We start from the raw sequence: 21601 nt of genomic DNA on the forward strand, positions 1-21601 counted from the left end.
AAAGAATTCAAAAACTTTATTGACCTATAACCTGATTAGGATGCCAGATGAGAACCAATATTGTACAGAAAGTTGTACAGAATTTACATAGAAAACTTTACATAGCTGTACCATATACATTTTCCATCTGAAAAATTTTTCTACATCCACTGTAAGACAGAATGCTTGACAATCTTTTCTTTAACCATCAGAGCACAATTCACAGTATGAATACATTTCCAATAAATTTAAAACCATCCCCAAACCATGCCAGATTTGTTACTTGAATATATTCAACATTAAATTCTGTACACAGAGTGAAATCTACATCAAACAACAAAAAAGTGATAGCAGACAAAACCTAGACTGGTTTGCAGTGATTCAAGTTCCTGTCCTGAAGGATCATTGCAATGGCTTATTATATTTAAAAGCCCTATCACAAGTATATTACAAACAGTTAAGTCAGTTGTGATATTTTTTCAATCTCTCCTCTTGACAAAAGTCAGCAAAACTAACTTTTGGGATACAGAAAAAAAAAACCCTTCACAACTCAAACCCAAACTAGTGCATTTCGTAAACAAACTTAAGGGCCTATGGGAAATAAAACAGAAATAAAAGAATGCAGGAAGAACTGTATAGTGTTTAGAACTTTATATTACAGACCTGCATCTCTGTACATTTTTTCACAGAAAGATGATTACCTACATCTCAGGCAGCCTGAGTGTGCAAATGAAAAAAGAATCTCCAGATTAAGAATTCCACATAGTTCCTAGATCTCTTACCATGAGCAATATTTTATCTAACTTTCAAAATACAGCTCTCCTGAGTTGTACTTCTATAGAAGTTCAAACTTTTTAATGAGTTAGTTCTTTGGGCAAACCCATCATAAACATCTTTTGATATATATCACTGCCTAGGAAAGTAAAAGGGGTATTACAGGCCAGGCTGGCAATAAGACTCTGTTAAAACTGGCTCTATGCTCAACACAAGCCAGATTAGAGAAATTTGGCTTGGGGGGGGCGGAATCCACTGGAGAACTAGAGTGTTGCAAGCCTAAATTACAGTTCTGTTCAGTACTGTGAACCCGTAGATGCACGCTGCCATACAAAGAAACTCTTTATGGACATCCAGTGCAAGTTTACTTGGTCTTTTGTTTTGTTATCCACACTTCTACTGCTTAGCTGTTCCCATGTCTTGATCAGATGGCTGGGATATTTGAAAAACGATCCCAATTCGCAGGAAGAACCTCCGCAAGATAGCTCGAAGTTCAGGAATCAGATCAAACTGCATTATTTCACATAACAGAGGATAGTAGAATGATGCATGAGCTTTGAACTGTTGAGAAAAAACAGAGGAATTATTTCCCACTGATTCAAGTAGAGAGGGTAGAGAATAATATTTAATACTTAACATTTACTAAGCTCTTTCCATACATGATTCATTTGCAGTCTGTATACAACAACTTAGTAAATTAGATGAGTATCATCTCCATATTGCAACTGGGGGATTAAGAGTGGTTTGCTGAAGGCCACTTAGTACTTTGCTGCATGGCACAGATCAAACCAGATAGCCCCTACTTCATAGCTTTTAGCTATTATGCTACACATGTGAAGCCTGAAGATGCTCAGAGAGTCTGCACACTATGTCCATTTGTGACAAAAGGAAGCTTCATATCCCATAGAGACTTCAGAGGGCCTTCCATCAGGTATGCGGGGGTGTAACATGAACTACATTCTCCAGAATGCCTAAGAACCAAGTACCATGGAGATGATTCTCTGTATAGCTCTCATACAGAGGAATTCACAACGGCAATAAAGCAGCTACACAGAAATGTTGTCTGCACTTCCCTTGTTCCAACCCTCTATTTTCCCAGGCTTTTAAAAAAAATCAGTTTTAGCTACCTCGCTATAACTTTATAACACTCTACTGGAATAATGCATTAGTTCCCAGCTCTGATTTGAAAAAAAGTAAATTTCTAGCCCTTTTAGTTGTCAAGCAATAACATTTCTTATATCTCTGCAACTAAAAGAGCAGGAGTTACTTTTGAAAAAATAAAAGCAGGGGACAAGTACATTGTTAGCAATATATCATTATAATGTTACAGCATTACAACATTATAGCTATTACTGATGTTTAAAAAGCTCCCCAAGATCATTAGTAGTGGTGGGAGAAATGGAGGCTGCATGGGGTGATGTAAGGAAAATTGCACAACTGGATCAGATAGTTATTTTTTCATTTGGCAGTTTTCCAAAATAGTATTCTACTATGAGACTGGAAAAGTTTTCACATTCCTGACCCATTTGGGATTATTACTCACCCGATCATCACTTATCTTTAGGACCTTGGTCAAGAATAAAAGTAACAGACTAGTCCAAGCTTCCCGGTGGCTTTCTGATGTTAAGGTGAGGAAGTAACTGAGAGCTTCACTGCAAACACTGTAAACAACATACCAGTAGAAGAAAAAATTCAAGCGCACAAACTTGCTATAGCAGGGGATTGCATACAAAGGAGGGGCACAGAAACAAGAAAGCCTCCCAGGAGCCAAACCAATCACCAGCAATACATATATCTCAATCCATCCATATAATTAAAGTGCTAAAGTGCTCAAAGTGAACAATGGTGGGAACTGCCCAAATATCATAGTCTCTCTATAAATACCATAAATACGTCAATAAATAATGCAATACATGCAAAAAGCAGCAACAGAGTACTTCTCCATCAAGATACTGTCATTTACTGCTCTGTAAATAACTCACACAGTCTCAAAAACCTAGCTGGTCAGGCAATGACAGTCTGTCACCGTGCCTACGTAATCTGTGATGCATATTTTAAAGGCAGGCAAGCACCTCTTCCAACTCTGCTGTTAAATCCAAGTTCAGCTCACTTAAATATATGGGCAGCACTACCCGTCCTCTGAAAGTAAGAATACAGGAACATATTTCATGTATTAGAAGTAGGGATTTTGAGGCTCCTTTGGTGCAACATTTCACACAGCACCACGAGAGCGAGAGAGACTTCCAGTTCTCAGTCCTGCATGTAGCGAACCCCAGATTAAAAGAAAACACAGATAGACATCTACTGCAGCTGGAGGCTTGATGGATTTTTAGATTAAACAGCCTATCCCCACAAGGACTTAATAATGAAATAGATTATTCTTTTTAATATTTTAATATTTTGTGTGACATACTTTATTTTTGTGTAACATTTTGGTGTAACATGGGTTTCAAGTGCATGGCTGCCTTTAAAATGTGTGTTACAGATTACATAGGCAACAGACTGTCACTGCCTGACCAACTAAGTGTTTGAGAAGACTGGGACACTGGTACCACAGCGAGTTATTTACAGAGCAGTAAATCACAGAGCAATTTATTTAACAGCTTTATTGTTGTGTTTATAAATGACAGGACTGTTATGGTTAGATATATGTTTTATTGCAGTGGTGAGAATATTAATTTGTGTCCTTGAAGAAATGTTCAGTAAAACAGGGCAATGACATGCTGGCAGAACCCACTGAAGCCTTCTATAGGCATAGAACTCTGAATGAAAGGCATTTCCTTTTGAAAATTTCTTTTCAAGGCTTCTCCTGCAATAACATCAAGGCGACAACGGTTTACACTAAAAGCATAATGAATGCTTACTTACCTACAGTCTCTGAACTTTATATTTATTGAGGTTCCAAGAGGTGGTTTAATTATCATATTGTTTTATACTTAGATGGTCTGGAAGACTTCTGTATTGTATCTTGATGGAGAAATACTCTATTACTGCTTTTTGCATGTATTTATATTGTTGCATTATTTATTGACATATTTATGGAATTTATAGACTGACTGTATGATATTTGGGCAGTTCCCATCATTGTTCATTTTGAGCACTTTAGCACTTTAATTATATGGAGGGATGGAGATATAGATATTGCTACTGACTGATTTGACTCTTGGGATAGTAGGAATTGACTTAAAAAACACTCAACCATATAGGCACTTTATTTGTTAGACTTGTGTCTTTACTGTCTAGCTTTGACACATAAGGGCCATTTTTTCTACAGTCCATTTTAATTACATCTCCCTTCACCCCACCCCATCTTTATGTCCCTCTACTTGGTATCATTATTAATGCCTCATGTCTTAACTTTTTTATTACTAAAAAAGGGACTAAGTATTACAATTGATTATAGTCATTGCAAATGGTACAAGAGATGTTCAGTTATAAATTACCACCATACCTATAGCGCCCTATACAAATTAATATTAAAACTATTAACCATAAGCAATACTCATATTCATGCTATACTATGCTATACTACTATAACCACCATACCACCACAGCTATCATACCACTGTAACTGAATATTCCTTATTTATATAGGCTCTGCCAAGGAGAAGGAATTCAAATGCATTTTAAAATGGCCTGCTATGTCTGCTCATTTGGTTTATTTGTATTCCAGTATACTATGAAGGGATACCAGTTTTTGATTAATCTTTCCTGTACACCCCTGTTCCCTTCCTGCATTTTCTTATATAAAAAGACTTTCCATTAAGACAATGTACCAAATTTTGTGAACCCTTGTATCTGTCTCTGGCAACCTTTTCTGTTTCCAAGTGTGTACTCTTAGTTATCCTGCTGCTGTTAAAAGATCTTTAAGTAAGTATTCCCCCCCCCCCCCCATCTATAGGAAAAATATTACGAAGGACCCTCAGTAATAGTATGGAATTGACTTTTATTATAGTTAATAATAACTTCACATTCTATAAGCATACACCTAATAGAATGAAAATGTGATTAGGCAAATTATGTCGGGCAACTCATGTTTTAGACCACTGCTGCGTGCTGACCCTTTTTATGGAAAAGAGCAGAAAGGAACAGAAGACCATTTCTTACTAAATGAATACAAGTTAATCTAGAATGTATACAGCATAACTTAAATGCAGATCTTAAGAAAAATAAAATACATTAAAATCTAGGCACTCTCAACACAGACTGGCATAGCCAAATGAAAGGATCCTTACTTTAACAGCCGCTGCTGCACTTCCTCCCATGCATCGCTGCGGCTTTCATCCATGTACATACGGAAAAGAATGCGCAACCCGCAGGCAAGGCTACTGGTCTCCTGTTTCAGTAGATTGGGCTTAGATTTTCCTTTAAAACCTGCCAAAATACCACCACATAGATTTTACTGGATACATCTAAAAACCTGCTTTAGAATAATACATCTTGCGGGGGAGGGGGATTAAACTATTAGGCTTTAATTAGGGTACTCTTTGCTCTGGAGATGAATAGGGTTCTATTAATACCGTGTTTTAAAAATCCTTTTCGTGACAGTCAGTGACAGGATGCTGAGAAAGGACTCTGTAAAATCTGTGCGCAGGACGTCACTGGTCTGTTTGTGTTAAGGGGTTTAAGGCACCAACTACATGTTATAATTTAACACAGGGTTGAGGTTTCCTGACCAACTTTGATGCTGACAGTCAGAAGTTAAGAACAGGGGGACTTGTTTTTCAAGGATCCGTGGCTCTGATTCAGATTGGGACCATGATGCGGGAGGAGAAGCCCAGTGCTTTTTAATATTTTTTATAAATGATCTGGATGAGGGTGTAAAAGGTTTTCTCATTAAATCTGCAGATGATACCAAAGTGGGAGGAGTAGCAAACACCCTTGAAGACACACTGAGATGTGAACACACTGGGAAAGTGGGCAGATTTGAATAAGATGTGATTTAACACACATTTCTCCACCTGGGTAACAAAAATGCAAAGCATTTGCATACTGGGTGAGAGATACACTTCTGGGCAGCAATGTGTGTGGAAAAGATCTTCAGTTATGGATAGATGGAAGCTAAATATGAACAGTCTGTGCGATGCTGCAGCAAAATGGCGAATGCAATCTTGGGGTGTATCAACAAAGGCATACTATCCTTTGTCCTGTTATATACTACACTGGTCAGACCCCACCTCGACTACTGTGTGCAGTTTTGCAGGCATCATTTCAAAAAGGATGCAAACAAACTGGAATGGATGCAGAGGAGAGCAACCATGATAATCAGGGGCTTGGAAACCAAGCCCTATGAGGAAAGACTGAGGGGCTTGGGAATGTTCAATGTGGAGAAGAGGAGACTGAGGGGAGACATGATTGCTCTCTTTTAAGTATTTAAAAAGCTGTCACTTAGGGGTAGGAAAGATGCTGTTCCTGTTGGCATCAGAGGATAGGACTTGAAACAATTGGTTTAAACTACACAAAGGTACCAGCTGGGCATTAGGAAAAACTTCTTCATGTTAAGAGTAATTCAGCAGCGGAATCAGCTGCCTAGGGATATGGTAGGTTGCCCCTCATTAGCAGTCTTCAAAGAGCAGCTGGATGAATACTTGTTGGGGATGCTTTAGGGTGTTCCTGCATGGGGCAGAGGGTTAAACTAGATGGTCTATAAGGCCCCTTCTAACTTTATGAGTCTAATTTTTACTGCAACCATATTGCAATATAATGTGATATTCTTCTCATGGTTTCTGTGCACTGACACTGTGGGCTCTGTGCTGAGTTCAATTTGGAATCTTCTAGAGTTAAGATTTTAGGTGCTAGCGCATATCACTCCAAACCAAGGGCACTGTTACCTATACCTTCCTGTTCAATTCTCTTTTGTCTGCTGCTGCATATGAATATGAAATTTTCTCATATATTTTCTTTCTCTCTCATCTTCTCTCTACTGTTTTTTTTGCTTTTTGTTTGTACAGGCATGTAATTCAACTGCAACCCAAATGAAATAAAGTAGTGTAATACCTTTTCAAAGTCTAGTATTCATAAGACTTACCTGCTTTCCACAGAGCAGTTCTTTGCTCATTGTTTGAATTGAAAGCTTTAGCAAATTTGTGAGATTCCAGCAAGCAGTCCAGCAGCTTGAACAACTGCTGTGATGTTAAAAAGCAATACATTCCTTGATCTTGTGTATCCACATGAACATTAAAGTCTACTGCATCCCTCTTTAAAGAAAGAAGAAGAGGTTCACGTTCACATTCACTATAAGGACCTAGTTTTCACTATCATTTAAACATTATAATATCTGTCAAAATGTAAATTGCTACAGTAAAAACTTAAAACTCCATTTAGAACAGTAATTGCAGCCAAGTTGACCCACAGAAAGACATCCAAAATAACAAGATCATCGCAAAGTGGTGACAAGTGTTCAAGCCTCTCAGAATTCTATTTCACGTTGGATATTAAGCTGAACAAATAAACTATGACAAGGGCAGGAGGGTGAAGGAGGATTAAAAAATCCTGATGGGCATGATCTGCAGCTCAGATCTGCAGCAACAGCCTTATGACTGAGCAGAAGAGGTATTATGCAGCGCTGGATGCTAAAAAGGACGGACAAAGCAGTTTATAAAATGGAACAACATTGCAACAGCAAAATATAACACAAGATCAATTTATAAATATCCAGCATCCATTCACAGCTGGGTTGCCTGAGAGAAAACATAACACTCAGCTAGCCAACCCAATAGGCAGCTGAAAAAGGGACGCAACTGTTCCTTGAAGGAAACTGAAGAATTGCATGTCAGAAGAATATTCCTCACTGCCAACTATCTGTATAGCCCCTTCCTTCCTCCCAAGTTCTTTGGCAGAACTATGTTTTTACTTAATGTCTGCTCACACATACTTGGTTCCATACGGCTTCCATACAGTTCTATGGGGAGGACACCATTAAGAATTTCCACATAGCAGATGAAGCAATTCCCTCATGACGCAGGGTTTAGCACTGCATATTCACAAAGTGTTCTCCTTGTGTGCTCTTGAGGATGAACTAAAGACAATTCTAATGTTGCAGCAGAAAAAGCAAAGCATGATATAGTTTTGCTATTTCTGCTTCAGTATCAAACTTAAACCAACTCTTACAATGTAAGAGAAGTTTTGGGTTTTTGTCAGAAATTACAAATTTCTTCAGACAGAGAATGGAATTCAAGACCTGTAAATGAAATTATTTATCCATGAACTAGTACCATACAACTGTACTAACCTGTGCTGCAGCTAGATTCTCTGCATCTTCCTTCTTACTGGTTGCTGGGAAGAACACAATGTTGTCGATGGTTTGAATGAGTTCCAGTTGCACAACACATTTGATCAACAGAGCACCAAACAGTTTCTGGTCTGGAAATTCTTTTTTTTTTTTAAATGTACAGTAGAGAAAAGATTTACAGTTAGGAGCTGCTGTAATAGTTTATAAAGATCAGATTACTTACATACAAGAGCAAGACCACTGGTAAAACACATTACTATGGAATGGATCCTGTAATCTTTTCTGCTAGTGAAAGAGGAAAAAGTAGTCCCTTTTGACTACTGAAAAATTTATGATGTGAGCTGTGGAATCTGGGTGAAGCTGTGGAATGGAAACTGCAGCAAAGTCATTTGCACTTCTAAGTGGCTTACAATTCCAAATTAAAACCATACAAAACATAAGAAAGCTTCATTAACCCATTTCTGCAAGAAAATGCCTACAGCTATGACTGCTTTAAAAGTCCTATCAAATAAAACAGACTTTGAGCACTTCCTGAAAATTTCTAAGGATGGTGCCCCCTTACTTTCTCGGAGCCCAATCTAAAAGGTGAAAGCCTTTATTTTAAAAAGGACCAGACTCTAGATGTCAAGCAGGAAATCTTAATCAGGAGGAACCAACAAAAGGTGGCAACTAGAGGAGTAGGAAGACATGGGAAAAGATATGTGGGGGTTTAGACTGTGATGAGACTCTTGAATTGAACTTAGAAACAAAATGGCAGCCAATGTAGCTGTTTTAAAACTAGCAAGGATGTGTTCCTGTTAACTAGCACCACACAATAACTGGGCTGCCAAATTGTAAACTTCATCTAGTTTCTGGGTTGCCTTCAAAGGCAGTCCCACACAAAATATGTTACAATAGTCCAGCCACTGGGTTACAAAGCATGGATTACTGGGGCCAGGTTGGCTTAAAAAAGCAGGGAGTTGGCAAACCAAATGCAGATGATAGAAGAGGTACTCCTGGCCACCATACCAACCAACTTTTCAAGCAACAATGGTGGGTCCATGAGCACTGCAAAGCTCTTAATCTTCTCTGCCAATGCCAACTCCATGCCATCCAAAACAAATGGATCCAGTCCCTACAAAGCATGAGCCTTCCTGGCCATCATTACCTTTGTCTTAGCTGAACAGACCAAACTTCAGCGTATTCTGCCTTACTTATGATTTAGCCTCAAATCATTGGTTAAGAGCCAAAATAGATGCATCTTGAATCTTAGATAATAGAATACAGAGTACCCTAAACTTCTGGAGCACTGTAATTCAGCGGTGTCATGTAAATATTGAAGAGCATGGGTGACAAAATGGAAGCCTGAAGCAACGCACAAGAAAGAAACCCAACCCATTGATTCTGTTCCTCCTATGGAAACTTTGTATTAGATCTGACATGAAAACTACAGTAGAACTACTCTCTAATAAAAACTCCATATTCCAACTGATGAATAAGAACAGAGTGGTCAACTGTATCAAAGGCCACTGACAGATCTGACAGTACCTATAAGTGTGAGTGCCTACCAGTGTAAACAAAGCTGTCCTGGTTCTGAACTCAGATCTGACACCAGAATGTAACGGGTCAAAGGCAGATGTTATCCAAGAACCCTATCCCACGCTCTATAACGTTCCCCAACAATATGATACAATACACTACAGAACAGCATGATCACAGGTTGCCATTAAAACAATGGCAGCAACATAATTCTAAAGTAAGGCAACATATAGAAAACACAACCAAGCTGCTATCTTATATGCATACAGCTAGATTTTAGCTAATTATTGAAGTCCAAAAGGTACAAGGTATGAGGTGTGCATTTTTTATGGTATAGCTGTTTTATGGGCAAGAGAGTGAAACGTACTCATTCTCACATAATTAGTATTCTTAAATAACCATGGTCCCGATCCAGAAGGATGTCCAAGAAGCTTCTCCCTCAAAGTTTCAGGGAACTTTAAGAGAGGGATCCACAGTGGAAGACATTAGAAGATGAAGCAGGTGAAAAGATTAAACAAGGAAGTTGTGCTGCATACAAAAAATTACTTCTATGCCTCAATCAGACTCAGTCCACGTAGCTGTTCAGTGGGTCCTGATATGATCAATATCTCTCCCAAGGAACAGCTTTTCTTCCTTAAGGAAACACTCACTTGCCGTAGGTTTGTTTTTGCTGACCTCCTCACTTGCTGTTGACCCTACAATGGGCTGAAACTGGCATCTATCGGAAGATCTTGGTTGCACAGAGTCATGGATATCTACAGATTTCTGTGATACCGTATCCTGAAAATCAGAAAAATAATGTTACCTAAGCAAATACTCAACAAGGTGGTGGTTGCCAATTATAACAGTTCAAAGGTACACAAATGTAACAAATGTAAATATGTCTTACTAATTTCTAAACTTACCAATGGTTTCTCTCTGCCTGGAGACAAAGGAGCTGTGTCTCCTCCTGTTGGTCGCCACGTTAAAAGCCTTGAAAAGAGGAAGGGGAATATACTTAGAACAGAAGTAATAAGTAAATATTTGAAGATACGGCTATCCCAATTTGAGTAACATTAACAACAGAAAATAGCACTCAAAAGATGCAACATACATAAAAAGATCAATAAAGAATTTCCAAGAAGATCAATACAAATAAATACTATATTATTTATGTATTGATATGGTAGTTTATTTTTGTCTTGTTGATTTCCAACTAAAGATAGAAATTCAATTATTTGGTTTCTTTGAAAGAACAGATATTAAAAAACAAAAGTATTAATATTAAGAAAGACAAAATTATTTTTATGAATACAGGATTTATTTGTAAGTTTAATGTGCTTTCTTATTAGTATGAAAATTACAAAAATAGCTTCATCATAATATATTATATACAAAACAGTCTGAGTTATTCATAGAATAGTTTGTGGGGAGAAGCCATGTTAGTCTGTAGTGGTGGAACAAAATTTGAGTCCAGTTACACTTTAAAGACCAACAACATTTTCCTGAATTTAAGCTTTTTTTGAGTCAAAGCCTACTTCATCCAATATCTGTAATGGCCTTGAGGAAAGCAAGTGTAATAGAAAGAAACAGTGGCCTGGAAAATATGGAGAGCACAGCAAAAGCAAAAAATAGCCAAAATTTCAAATCAGTGTTCAAAAACAAGACAAAACCAAGTAAATGCTCATAACTACATGGAAAAATTATTTTGCATTTTAGATGCAATAAAAATACTGACTTATAATAAATTTTATCCATCTAATACGTACAAGTGAGAAACAGCAGCAAAAACATGGATGTTGAATTTTTAAGCACCATGGATTGGATGTAGTGGATGCATTTTACATCCGTTACAGGAATCTTCCACTGATGCAAGGGGCTCTCTGCTAGTACCATTAGTAGAAACGAATCATGTAATCCAGTCCAATGAATATCCAAAGTGAGTTACTACTATTTTTAATAGCTCTCTGCTGTATTATAAATTCAAAATTAATATAGTAGTTCAGTCAGTCACAAAATACCAGAATCAATGTCCTCTAGAGGTGGGCACGAATCACAATACGAAGCAAAAAAATGCACAAACCAGGCTGATTTGTGGTTCGTGAAAACACGGTTCGTGGGAATGCGTTTTCCACGAACTCCATGACTTTTTTGACCCGGTTCGTGAGAGTCTTCAGCAGTTTGTAAAGCCAGACAGCCTGGTGCCGCTGATCATGTGTGAAACTGATAGCCCTGTTCTCCTGCCGAGGGCTGTCAGTTTCAAACACCCCGCACTGGCTTCAGAAGCCGGCGCAGGGTGTTTGAATTCCACGAACTATTAATCGATTCATGAACTGGTAAAAGTTCGTCGAAGTTTGTGGTTCCTGGTTCGTGGAATAGCAATGAACCACGAATCAGGTGGTTCGGGTTTTTTGGGGTTCGTGCCCATGTCTAATGTCCTCATACAATTATTTACAAAAGAATATTCCACAGTTATTTTTGGTTGCTATGGATTTGTTCTGATTTGTTTTCTTGCACTCCCCTATCCACAGCAAAGTGTAAAAAGCACTTGATTATGCTGGCATAATGGGGATAGACTGTGGGTCCCTTAACATATTAACAACTCATTCATACTTCAATAGCATTATCTACTTGCTTTTCTGCCCCTACATTAGGGGGCAAACATTATTTTCATTATAAAGCTGCTTTTATAAATATTCCAAAATATTAACAGTGACTAGGACTGCAGTATCTCGAAACAATGAAGCCTCAACCAATCACAAGGGAAGTTAAAACAAAAAACACCGCATGTGCATACCTTTTCTCTTTTATTGAATTTATCTGTTTTTAGGGCAAATTGGCAAAAATACTTTCTGCAATCTGCTTTTTTTCTGATACTACATCAGATTTTTCTACATGTCCTAGGGCTGCTTTAACTGTTCAAGTGCCTGTCTCGAAGGTGGCTTGATGTATGTGCAGGCCAAATTACAGAATCTTGCAACTTGAGGCTTTCTAAACCCTAGCTGACTAATTTTTTTTTTACTAATATTTTTGTTTATGTCAAGGAGTCAGGGTAAGTTCCTTTCTTGCCCAGCTCTGTTCCAAGGCCTTAGAGGAATTCAGGGATTCTTCCAGCTTCTACAGCAGGGGAAATGGGTGGGTAAGTTGTATAAACTTGCACAGAACTGAAAGAGCAGCAGTTATATAGTTAGGAGCCACACTGTTCTCTCTTTTATGGCATCAGTGCAGTTCCACAATTAGGAGACTATCAGTATAATCCTAAACAGAGTTAAAGACTTCTAAACCCATTGAAATCAGTGGGCTTAGAAGGGTGTAATTCTGTTTAAGATTGCACTGTAGGAAGTTCTTTGCTAGAGAAAAGGCTCTGTCCTACATCAAAGGACAATAGAACAAGTGTAGTTTAAAAGAAGAAACTGCTCCCTTGGGCTCCAAAATGGGAAGGAAGCTAAGAAACCTCACTCTCCTGAGAAGGAGAGGTGACCAGTACCAATGGTTTCCATTGATCTGGTCTGCACAGATCCCAATTTATGGAACTGCACAAGCACCATGAAGAAGACATTAAGATACCCTCAAGACACACACACACACACACACACACACATATATGTGTGTATAATATAATCAGTCACCATGAATTACAAGGTAAAAAAATAGCTTACGCATGGGGGATTGTGGTTTTGAAGATATCCAGCATACAGTTGCAAGTCTTATCCCAGATCTCAAGGGTAAACTTTTCACCATTTAGAATGACAACATTCTCTAAACAATTTGTACCAGATCGTGCTAGTTGTTCATTGTCTGAAACACAAAACAAGGCATTGGTCTGTTTGTACCACACAGAATAAACCAATAGTATTGTCTATAAAAGCTTGGTACATTCTTTTACCTTGCTGAACACACCAGTACAGCTGGGCAAATATATCATCCAAAAGAACATCACTAAGTACTTCCAAATACTGTGTGAAAACATCACATATTGCATAAAGTGCGTGGTTGCAAGTTGTTGTCATCCATTCAGCTTTCTATAAAAAAGGAAGAGGGAATTTCTCAAATGTGAGGTATTAATTGAAAGGAAGCTAAAATGCAGAATCAGGCCCAAACTAGATGAGCTGCTGAACTGATATCATGCATGTTTTTAAATTTGTAAACAGCAGCTGTAGGATACTGATCTGAATCAAGTTACAGCTTTGTAGCCCTTCCCAACTAGGGTTGTTACAGGGGTAGAATTCCCCCCCCCTGAAATTTTCTTTTTTAGATATAGCAATTGGTTCCTCATATTCTCTTTTCCTCTTTCAAAAGAGGAATTCTCTTTGATTTCTCATTAATTTATCTTTGAGTTTTTTTTAACCATGTGATAGTACGGATTTTCTCACCTCTCGATTTCTGTCTATTGCGCCACTGTAATATAATACAAGTGGAAAAAAGCAGGCTGATGCAGCAAGGATATGTTCAGATAAGTCCTGGCTCGTGTTTAATTGCTTCTTTAATGGTTCACCTTAATTTTTCAATTATGCTCATAGTAAATAAATAAATGCCCTGACCTGGGTAGCCCAGGTGAGCTTGATCTTGTCAGATTTTAGAAACTAAGCAAGGCCTGCCTTGTAAAGTAATTGGATGGGAGACCTCCAATGAGGACCAGAGTTGCAGAAGCGGGCAATGGCAAACCACATCTGCTAGTCTCTTGCCATGAAAACCCCGCCAGGAGTCACCATTAGTCAGCTATGACTTGAGGGCACTCTCCACTCTTTCCAAATAAATAAATACACACATTTAAAAATAAATAAATACACACATATCTGAATCGAATCTTTCTACTCATGAAAGAGGGACTGATTCGAAATTGAGTGAAACCCCTATACAGAGGAATAGGAATGGATAGCTGGGTTTTAGGGGGGAAAAAACAGCAAACAGGAATTAAGAGCATTCCACTTAACAACCGTGTTCCTAACCATGCTATTTTTCTGAGTTCAGATAATCCCCTGGGGCTGTGATTTGCCCCATTAGGAATACAGAGGCAGCTTGTATCTCTCTAATAGGGCAAACCGCAACTCCAGGTCTTTTGAGGCCAGGAAAATGGATTAACGTATATCACAGAAAAGGCACAAACAAATCCAAGCGCACAGCAGGTTGAAAACAGTTTTAAAAAATAAGGCAACTTTCATTAAGCATTCTATGAAATGCTTTTATGATTGTGTAAAGGGAGTGATACAAAGCAAATCTACTTGTTGTAAGTAATTCCGATTTTATCAAAGGGGGCTTATTTCCAGGAAAGTATTTTTAGTATCGCAGCCAAAATGTACTAAAAACTCCCTTACTTCTGTAATTTATACTTTGCCTTTTTAATTTCTGCTCATGTTAACTAACTTTCCCTCCTAATTTGGACCACAATGCTCAGTGCATTTTCTTACAGTAAAGGATCATGTTGTTCTATGGGATTTCAAATAGGCAATATTTTTTCAGCTTGAAGTTTTCATTAAAAGTAGCACCAGAATCAGGAAAGACGCCCATCAAAGTGAATTGGGGAGAGTGCTAACACCACAACTTTGCTGATGTAGTATATAAGATGGTAATAAACCATTCAATGTTGTTAAAGTCAAACTTCTAGAAAACTGAAAGTTGAAGGAACAACTGATTATATGCACTTGTATAGGTATCAAAAGCAACACACACATGTACACACCAGAGCCATAATCACAATATAGAGTGCAGATGCAGCACTCTAAAGAGACCTTCCTTTTTATCTCACCTACTCCACTAATAAAAAATTAATTCACATCAAAAGTTGTGCTATACCTACCTCTGTTTGCTGTTCAGGCAATTTCATATTATCAAATATCCGGAAGACAATCCGAAACAAATCCTGCCACCAATGCTTTTCATAAGTATGACCATATGTTTTCATTATTTCAAACATTACTGTTAAGCCTCTAGAATAAAAAGTAAATGGCAAAAATAAAAAAGTTAATTTTTTTTGATAGACTAGACTCTTACAGTAACTTTAGAAGCCTATTTTTTAAAACTTGAAGTATCTCGAAAATCATAAAAACAGCATTATATTGAATAGAATTAAAAGTTGTTATTTAAAGAAAGGAACACACTCTACTTGTATTATCTTTGTAAAGGTGACAAGAAAGCCTTACAATTCATTGGTAGGGGCCCTCTGCAGCACCAGTAGAAGACACTGGTGGAGACTAATCTTTCCTGACCTCTTCATAACCCCCCACCCTTAAGCTACCTGGGAGTGTCAAGGCAGCAATTTCACAGTGTCGTAGAACCCACATGATCTAAATGTCATGGGAAAATCACTGTAGTAGTGAAGAGGGGTAAGCAGCTGAAACTGCTCCTCCTGTCACTTGCATCACTGGACCCTCCACTTACCAGAATGGAGGTACAGGATGCAACCTGTAGTGACTAAAATGTAGTTTACAACATATCCTCCATTTGCCAAATATTAGTGGCACTAACACATAAGTTGAAAAACAGACAAAAAAAAGAGATCAGTAATTTTGATTTTTCCTCTTCTTAAAGTAACAAACAAAACATTCCAGCTGAATGCTTATCTGTAAGTGCAGCCTATGCAAAACAATCCTTTGAACATCAGAAAGTCAGTTCTAAATACCAGCTTACTTGTTTCTGTCAGTTGAGGGGTATATGAAGAATAGCACATATGGGTTATGTTTTATTTTAATGGAAATTTCAAAGATTCAAATAAACAGAATATTGCAAAAACCAAAGAAATTTCTATAGGGGTACTTTTGGTGCAAGCCAGGGAAAGGTGACATATTTAAGTGTCACTGAAGTAAAATGAATATAAAGAGCTAAACTGGTATTCTATTGACATGACCTTTGGTACATTCTCTGGCTTGCACCTACTACGTATATTTACTTGTAACATTGGGTGGGTGTTTCAATTGAAATAAGCTACTGTTCAAATCTTCCTGGAAAATAGTCCCTTTAACCCAAACCTATACCAGGCTCCATAAAGAGATCTGCATAAGCAGAGGTTACCCCATTCCACATAAGTTTAGGAAAAGCCTGCAACTCCAGAAAGACCTATAAAGAAGAGAAACAAAATGCTTTGAAGTTTGAATTACAAATATGGATTGTTACCTGGTTCTTACATCTAATTTGCATCTATTGATGATACAGGACAACTCAAAGAGAATTGGAAACCATCCTCTCACCCACACTCTGTCTTCAGGAGCTACATTCATATCATCACTTGTATATTCCTTAAAAGCCTTCAAGAAGCAAACAAAAGATTAATATAGCAGAAACGCAACTCTGTATTCCAAAAAGGTGTCAATTCTAACAATATAAAATTAGAAGATCTCAATAGATTAGCCTTGTGCACAGAAACAGGGTGCATCTACTACTACGTGTAAAAATCTCTTATGTTGAATAAGTGATAGTGCTTTGTCTATTTCCATGATCCTTGAGAACAGAAAGAAAAGGAGATCTGGGAATTAGTTTCCCCCAGTCCACCAACAAATCAAACAGCTCTTTTAAAGTAAATGGTATTCAGTGATGAACATCCAGCACAGAAGCACCATGTACATGCCATGAGTGCAAGACCTCTCACAATGTGGCATCCTTGGGGCACAGAGCATGTGGTCAAGAAAAGCAATTTGTCTATGGAAGCCTACTTCAAGTATCAATCACCTACATGCTGATCACCCAGAGTGAATATCCAGAAAAAAGTTCAATTATTTCTATTCTTATTGCTGCCCTTATTATACATTAATACTGTGTTTATAAGCCAGCTAAAATGATTTTAAAGCAATGATTAGAACAAATGGTGTATCTTGGGACTGACAAATCATCAATTTTTTAGACACAGGAAATGCAGTATTGCGTGTGGCAGGTTCCAAGAAGCCAAAGTCCCCAGAAAAAATAGTCTTAACTAGAGATGGGCACGAACCATGTGGTTCGTGGTTCATCAAATTTCATGAACCACGAACTTTCACAAACCTGCTCCTGGTTCGTGAAAACGTCACATCCAGGTCAGAAAACCACCACTTCCAGGTCAGCGGAAGTTCACTTCCGGGTCTGCAAAAGGTCTGCAAAAAGTCCATCCCCTGTTGACTAGGAAACTGATTGATCGGCACCAGGCTGTCTGCAGTAACGAACCAAAAAACGAACCAAACAAACCAGCCTAAAACTTCATGGCGGTTCATCAGAAATGGGATCTGACAAACCATGGTTCGCGAACCGCGAACCCGCCTGCTTCGTGCTTAATTTTGGTTTGTATTTCGGTTCATGCCCATCTCTAGTCTTAACTTTTGACAATGGTTACAACTGGTTCATGCCTGCTTTCAAACATGTGCCAGCTTTTGTTGAATCTAATTTCCATTGAAACATTAATAGTCTCTACAGATGAATTTATTCTAGAACACAATTACTTTTAACACTGATAAATAATACCTGAGGCCTTTCTGAGACATATTTTGCACAATGGCGAATGAGGCGGATTGCTTCCATACTTGTGTCTGGAAAAGCTGCATTGCATGCAAACTCAGATAAGCATTTTACTGCATCCTGGAAAGAATCTATGGTTGCTGGAAAATGTTTCTCAAACACAATTGCTGTAAAAAAAAAGGATAAATAGTGAAAAGGTTGTCCTCAAACACTTCAGTGGGCTTCTCAGACATTTTAAATTAACTTTTAGGTATAATAAAGCAACAGAGGTAGCACATACATTTCTTAAAGAACAGCTAAAAACAACTGGGGGCACACAACAAAATCTTGGGGATTATGTCAGGATGACACAGGGGGGATATGCACTGGGACCTCCTTCTTAAACATCCTTCCTCGTTTTTTTCCCCCTCCTTCCCAAGGATCATTCCCCTTTTCTCCCCGCCCCCCATTTCTCAAAGATCATTCTATTTCTTCCCCCCTTCCCAAGGATCCTTCTATTTTTCTCTCCGCCTCTTACTCTCTATCTGCAAACAACCCTACCCCCTCCCTCCTTGGCTCCCTCCTAAACACCTTTCCCCCTCAAACACCCTTCACCTTCCTACCCACCCTGGGGCAGCTGTGCTCAGTACTGGGCCTCCCTGGGCCAGTGTTATCTCACTGCACTGCCACACTGGCTAGGCATGGCAGGGCTCCATGTATCCCAGCACTGGGTGGGGATGCCGCATTCCAATGCTGGCCAGGTACAGCAGCAGTTCCCACTGGGCTGGGTGCACTAGGGCTCTATGCATCTCCCCTTTCTGCCCACTGGCCTGCTCCAGCACGGGACAGCATCTGGAAGCTTCCTCAGCCTGAAGAGTGTGCTGCCTGGGCCATGCAGGGCTGCCCCAGCACATTCTGTAATGGCAGGCAAGTAAGTTGCACCTGGGCACAGAGCACACTTATTTTTTGGGAGGTGGTTTAAAGCCCCCCATGCATCTTTCCTAATCTTTATATTTTTCTGCAACTCGGGGGTGGGGGGTTTACCCCAGGTTGCAGAAGCCTTGGTTGTTTCCAACTGGTCCCAATCTACAGTCTTAAGTGTCTGCAGATCAGAGCCAGTTGTCTATTAGTATTTATGATAGCTATACAAATCAATTCTGAAGCTAATAAATAATACAACAAAAGCAGTAAGAACATATTATGTTTCTTGACGGTATTCTGAAAAATTAGGTATCAGTACTCACTGACAATGTGGCCCGTAGTCTGAAAAGCAAGTTCTACTATACTTTCATCCTGATCTGATGCAGCCAAATGAAACACTGAGAAGATATTCTTCCAGCCAGACCGGATGTTTGCTGCTTGGGAATTTACCATCTGGGCTATGCAACGTACAACCATATCACGAATTGTTGGAGATCTGCAACATAAAAAACATTAAGAAGTCATCAAAATGCAAAGTCTAAATTCTATACTTTTCAAAATATTAATTACATGCAATTTAGTGAGTTTAATTCATTACACATTTTTACCTGTTTCTTTTCATGATATGCTCAAATGGCCTTAGGAAGTCCTTTTGGAAACGAAAATTTGCCAGTTCTCCCTTTTCTAAGAACTTCATTGATAACTGCCTTAAGGAGTCTACTGCGAAAATAGCTACATCTTCATTGGGATTGCAGCCAACCTAGCAATTCCAAATTAAAAAACTCATGATATGCAGTGTAAGTAGTAAAACTCTGATTACAAAGAACAGTTTGGTAAAAATATTAGGAAATTATCCCCAAACACTGAAATGTCCAGACATTTCTAAAAAATTACTTCTCAATACCTAGCTCTGAATAAGTAATGTACAAAGCAATCCTAAGCAGAGTTGCATCCTTCTCACTGAAGTCAATGGACTCAGAAGGGTGTAATTCTACTTAGGACTACACTGTCTGTGAAATCTTTCAAAATGTTGTTGCTTTCTGAAAATGAAGAGGAAGTTAATTTGAGCTACCTTCAACAGTCAAAATACTAGAAGTAAACGCAAAGAAAAATGAGAAAGAAAAACTATTCAAGCTGAGAATAACACCACTTACAAATTACATGCCAGTGGAGTTTGTTCTGCCAGTTCAAATATTGCATCGCCCTCCCATCTACAACTTGTTGTCCAATAGCGCCATTATATTTTCTGTTATTGTTGCTACCCATATAAAGAAGTAACAGAGAAACAGGCATTTGTATCACATCCAAAGGATAACATATACTTAAGAATAATTTGTTAATATTTAAACATACCTTATTGAAATGATCTCCAATAACTTCCCAGATTCTAGACCATTGTAGTCTTATTCGCCCCATGTTATAATAAGAAATCTCTACTATCTTCTGCAAGCTAAACATCCGAGGATGAGTCGCAGACAGCAGTTCATCCATAGATACAGCACAAAGCCACCGAACAAAATCCACTGTTCATAAAGCCATAGAAAATTCACTTAGTATTCTTTCCAAATTTTTAGTTCACTTTTTAAATAAACTGACTGGTAAACAAAACTTACCAATAGCATTTCCATCTAGCCTTGTAGATCCTGTAAATATTCTGCAAAGCACAGAATTTAAAAGAACTATGTAAGAATATGTGTGAAATTTACTTCAACATTTTTAGATTATTAAAAAAAATCTTACTGCTGAACAGAAGAAAAATATGTGAAAATTCTGTCTCAGGAAGTATAGAATAAAGAATGTACAAATTGGAAATGAAAGAATTTTCAATTAATCAGTGACACACACACACACAAATATTTGCAAGTATAATGAACACATTAATAAATCTTACTAAATGGGATGGCACAATGAAGTCTGTAAATAAATTTTCTGCTAAACAAATAATTTATGCCCACTGTTCTTCCCAAAGTCACAGGGGCATCATTAAATTTTATATACACATCAAAGAAGGTATCAGTGGGAACACAAATGCAGCACTTTACCTGTCTACAGCAACAACAACACTCTGAGAACTAGTTTCTCCAATGGATTCTTGAATACTTGCTATTTGCTTCCAATCAACATTTCCTCCAACTACCAGATCCATCATTTCAAAACAGGATAATGTTATGAGAAGGAAGGAAGGAAGGAAGGAAGAAAAAATATTACTTTGTGACTATTCAAACAACTAAATTTGTTACCATTAACAAAGTAACACCAACTACAATTACCAATGTAAAGCCAATTGTGAAAAGTTTTAACCTAAGAATTGTGAGCATATATTAGGAGATTTGTGGCTAGTCTACTTAGGATCAGTTTCAAACTGGCTTTTTTGTGCAAATGGAGTGTGTGGGGGGGGGTTGGGGGCGGGCCTACATTCTGGCAGTCTATTATGCAAACTGCTGCCTGGTAACGCTATAGATAAACATCCAAGCACACATGCAGCCTTAGTCCACTCAGAGAGCTTTATATCACAGCCAGTATATGTTAGTATTTTGTTAATAAATTAGTATTGGTTAATAAAACATTTTGCACTATTTTCACGCCTTAGGTTCCATGAACATAAAAATGGAAATATGATAAATCACAGTGGATCAAAAGAGTGTGAAGTGGGGAATGAAGAGACATTGCAAGGATAATTTCCTTCTCATTCTTTGAACCCCAAATCATGGTGGTTTACATGGGAGGAACAAAGACTTCTATAAGGCCAAGAATGAATTGAGTGAGATAGCAGCAGTTTGGCCAAGGCCTTGTATGAACTGA

General features: G+C 38.2%; 1 protein-coding gene across 2 annotated transcripts in view; it reads right to left on the reverse strand.

Moving 5' to 3' along the window:
* Nucleotides 1-21601, reverse strand: part of ARFGEF1 (ADP ribosylation factor guanine nucleotide exchange factor 1) — a 108533-nt gene continuing 86932 nt past the window's right edge. Inside the window, exons 23-39 of one of the 2 annotated variants that reach the window (XM_054984602.1) lie at nucleotides 20842-20932; nucleotides 20413-20453; nucleotides 20153-20322; nucleotides 19408-19559; nucleotides 19123-19295; nucleotides 17906-18066; nucleotides 16592-16722; nucleotides 15279-15408; nucleotides 13368-13503; nucleotides 13141-13279; nucleotides 10408-10474; nucleotides 10153-10282; nucleotides 7985-8124; nucleotides 6782-6950; nucleotides 4989-5127; nucleotides 2297-2414; nucleotides 1-1314 (exon numbers count right to left, since the gene is read on the reverse strand). In XM_054984602.1, coding sequence (XP_054840577.1) covers nucleotides 1150-1314; nucleotides 2297-2414; nucleotides 4989-5127; nucleotides 6782-6950; nucleotides 7985-8124; nucleotides 10153-10282; nucleotides 10408-10474; nucleotides 13141-13279; nucleotides 13368-13503; nucleotides 15279-15408; nucleotides 16592-16722; nucleotides 17906-18066; nucleotides 19123-19295; nucleotides 19408-19559; nucleotides 20153-20322; nucleotides 20413-20453; nucleotides 20842-20932 — 2252 coding nt within the window. In that variant the 3' untranslated portion in view covers nucleotides 1-1149. Of the gene's footprint in view, nucleotides 1315-2296; nucleotides 2415-4988; nucleotides 5128-6781; nucleotides 6951-7984; nucleotides 8125-10152; nucleotides 10283-10407; nucleotides 10475-13140; nucleotides 13280-13367; nucleotides 13504-15278; nucleotides 15409-16591; nucleotides 16723-17905; nucleotides 18067-19122; nucleotides 19296-19407; nucleotides 19560-20152; nucleotides 20323-20412; nucleotides 20454-20841; nucleotides 20933-21601 lie in introns of those variants that run through there. The other variant, XR_008597401.1, reaches the window with a different exon arrangement.

The sequence above is a fragment of the Eublepharis macularius genome, chromosome 7, assembly GCF_028583425.1.
Source record: "Eublepharis macularius isolate TG4126 chromosome 7, MPM_Emac_v1.0, whole genome shotgun sequence".
NCBI lineage: Eukaryota > Metazoa > Chordata > Lepidosauria > Squamata > Eublepharidae > Eublepharis > Eublepharis macularius.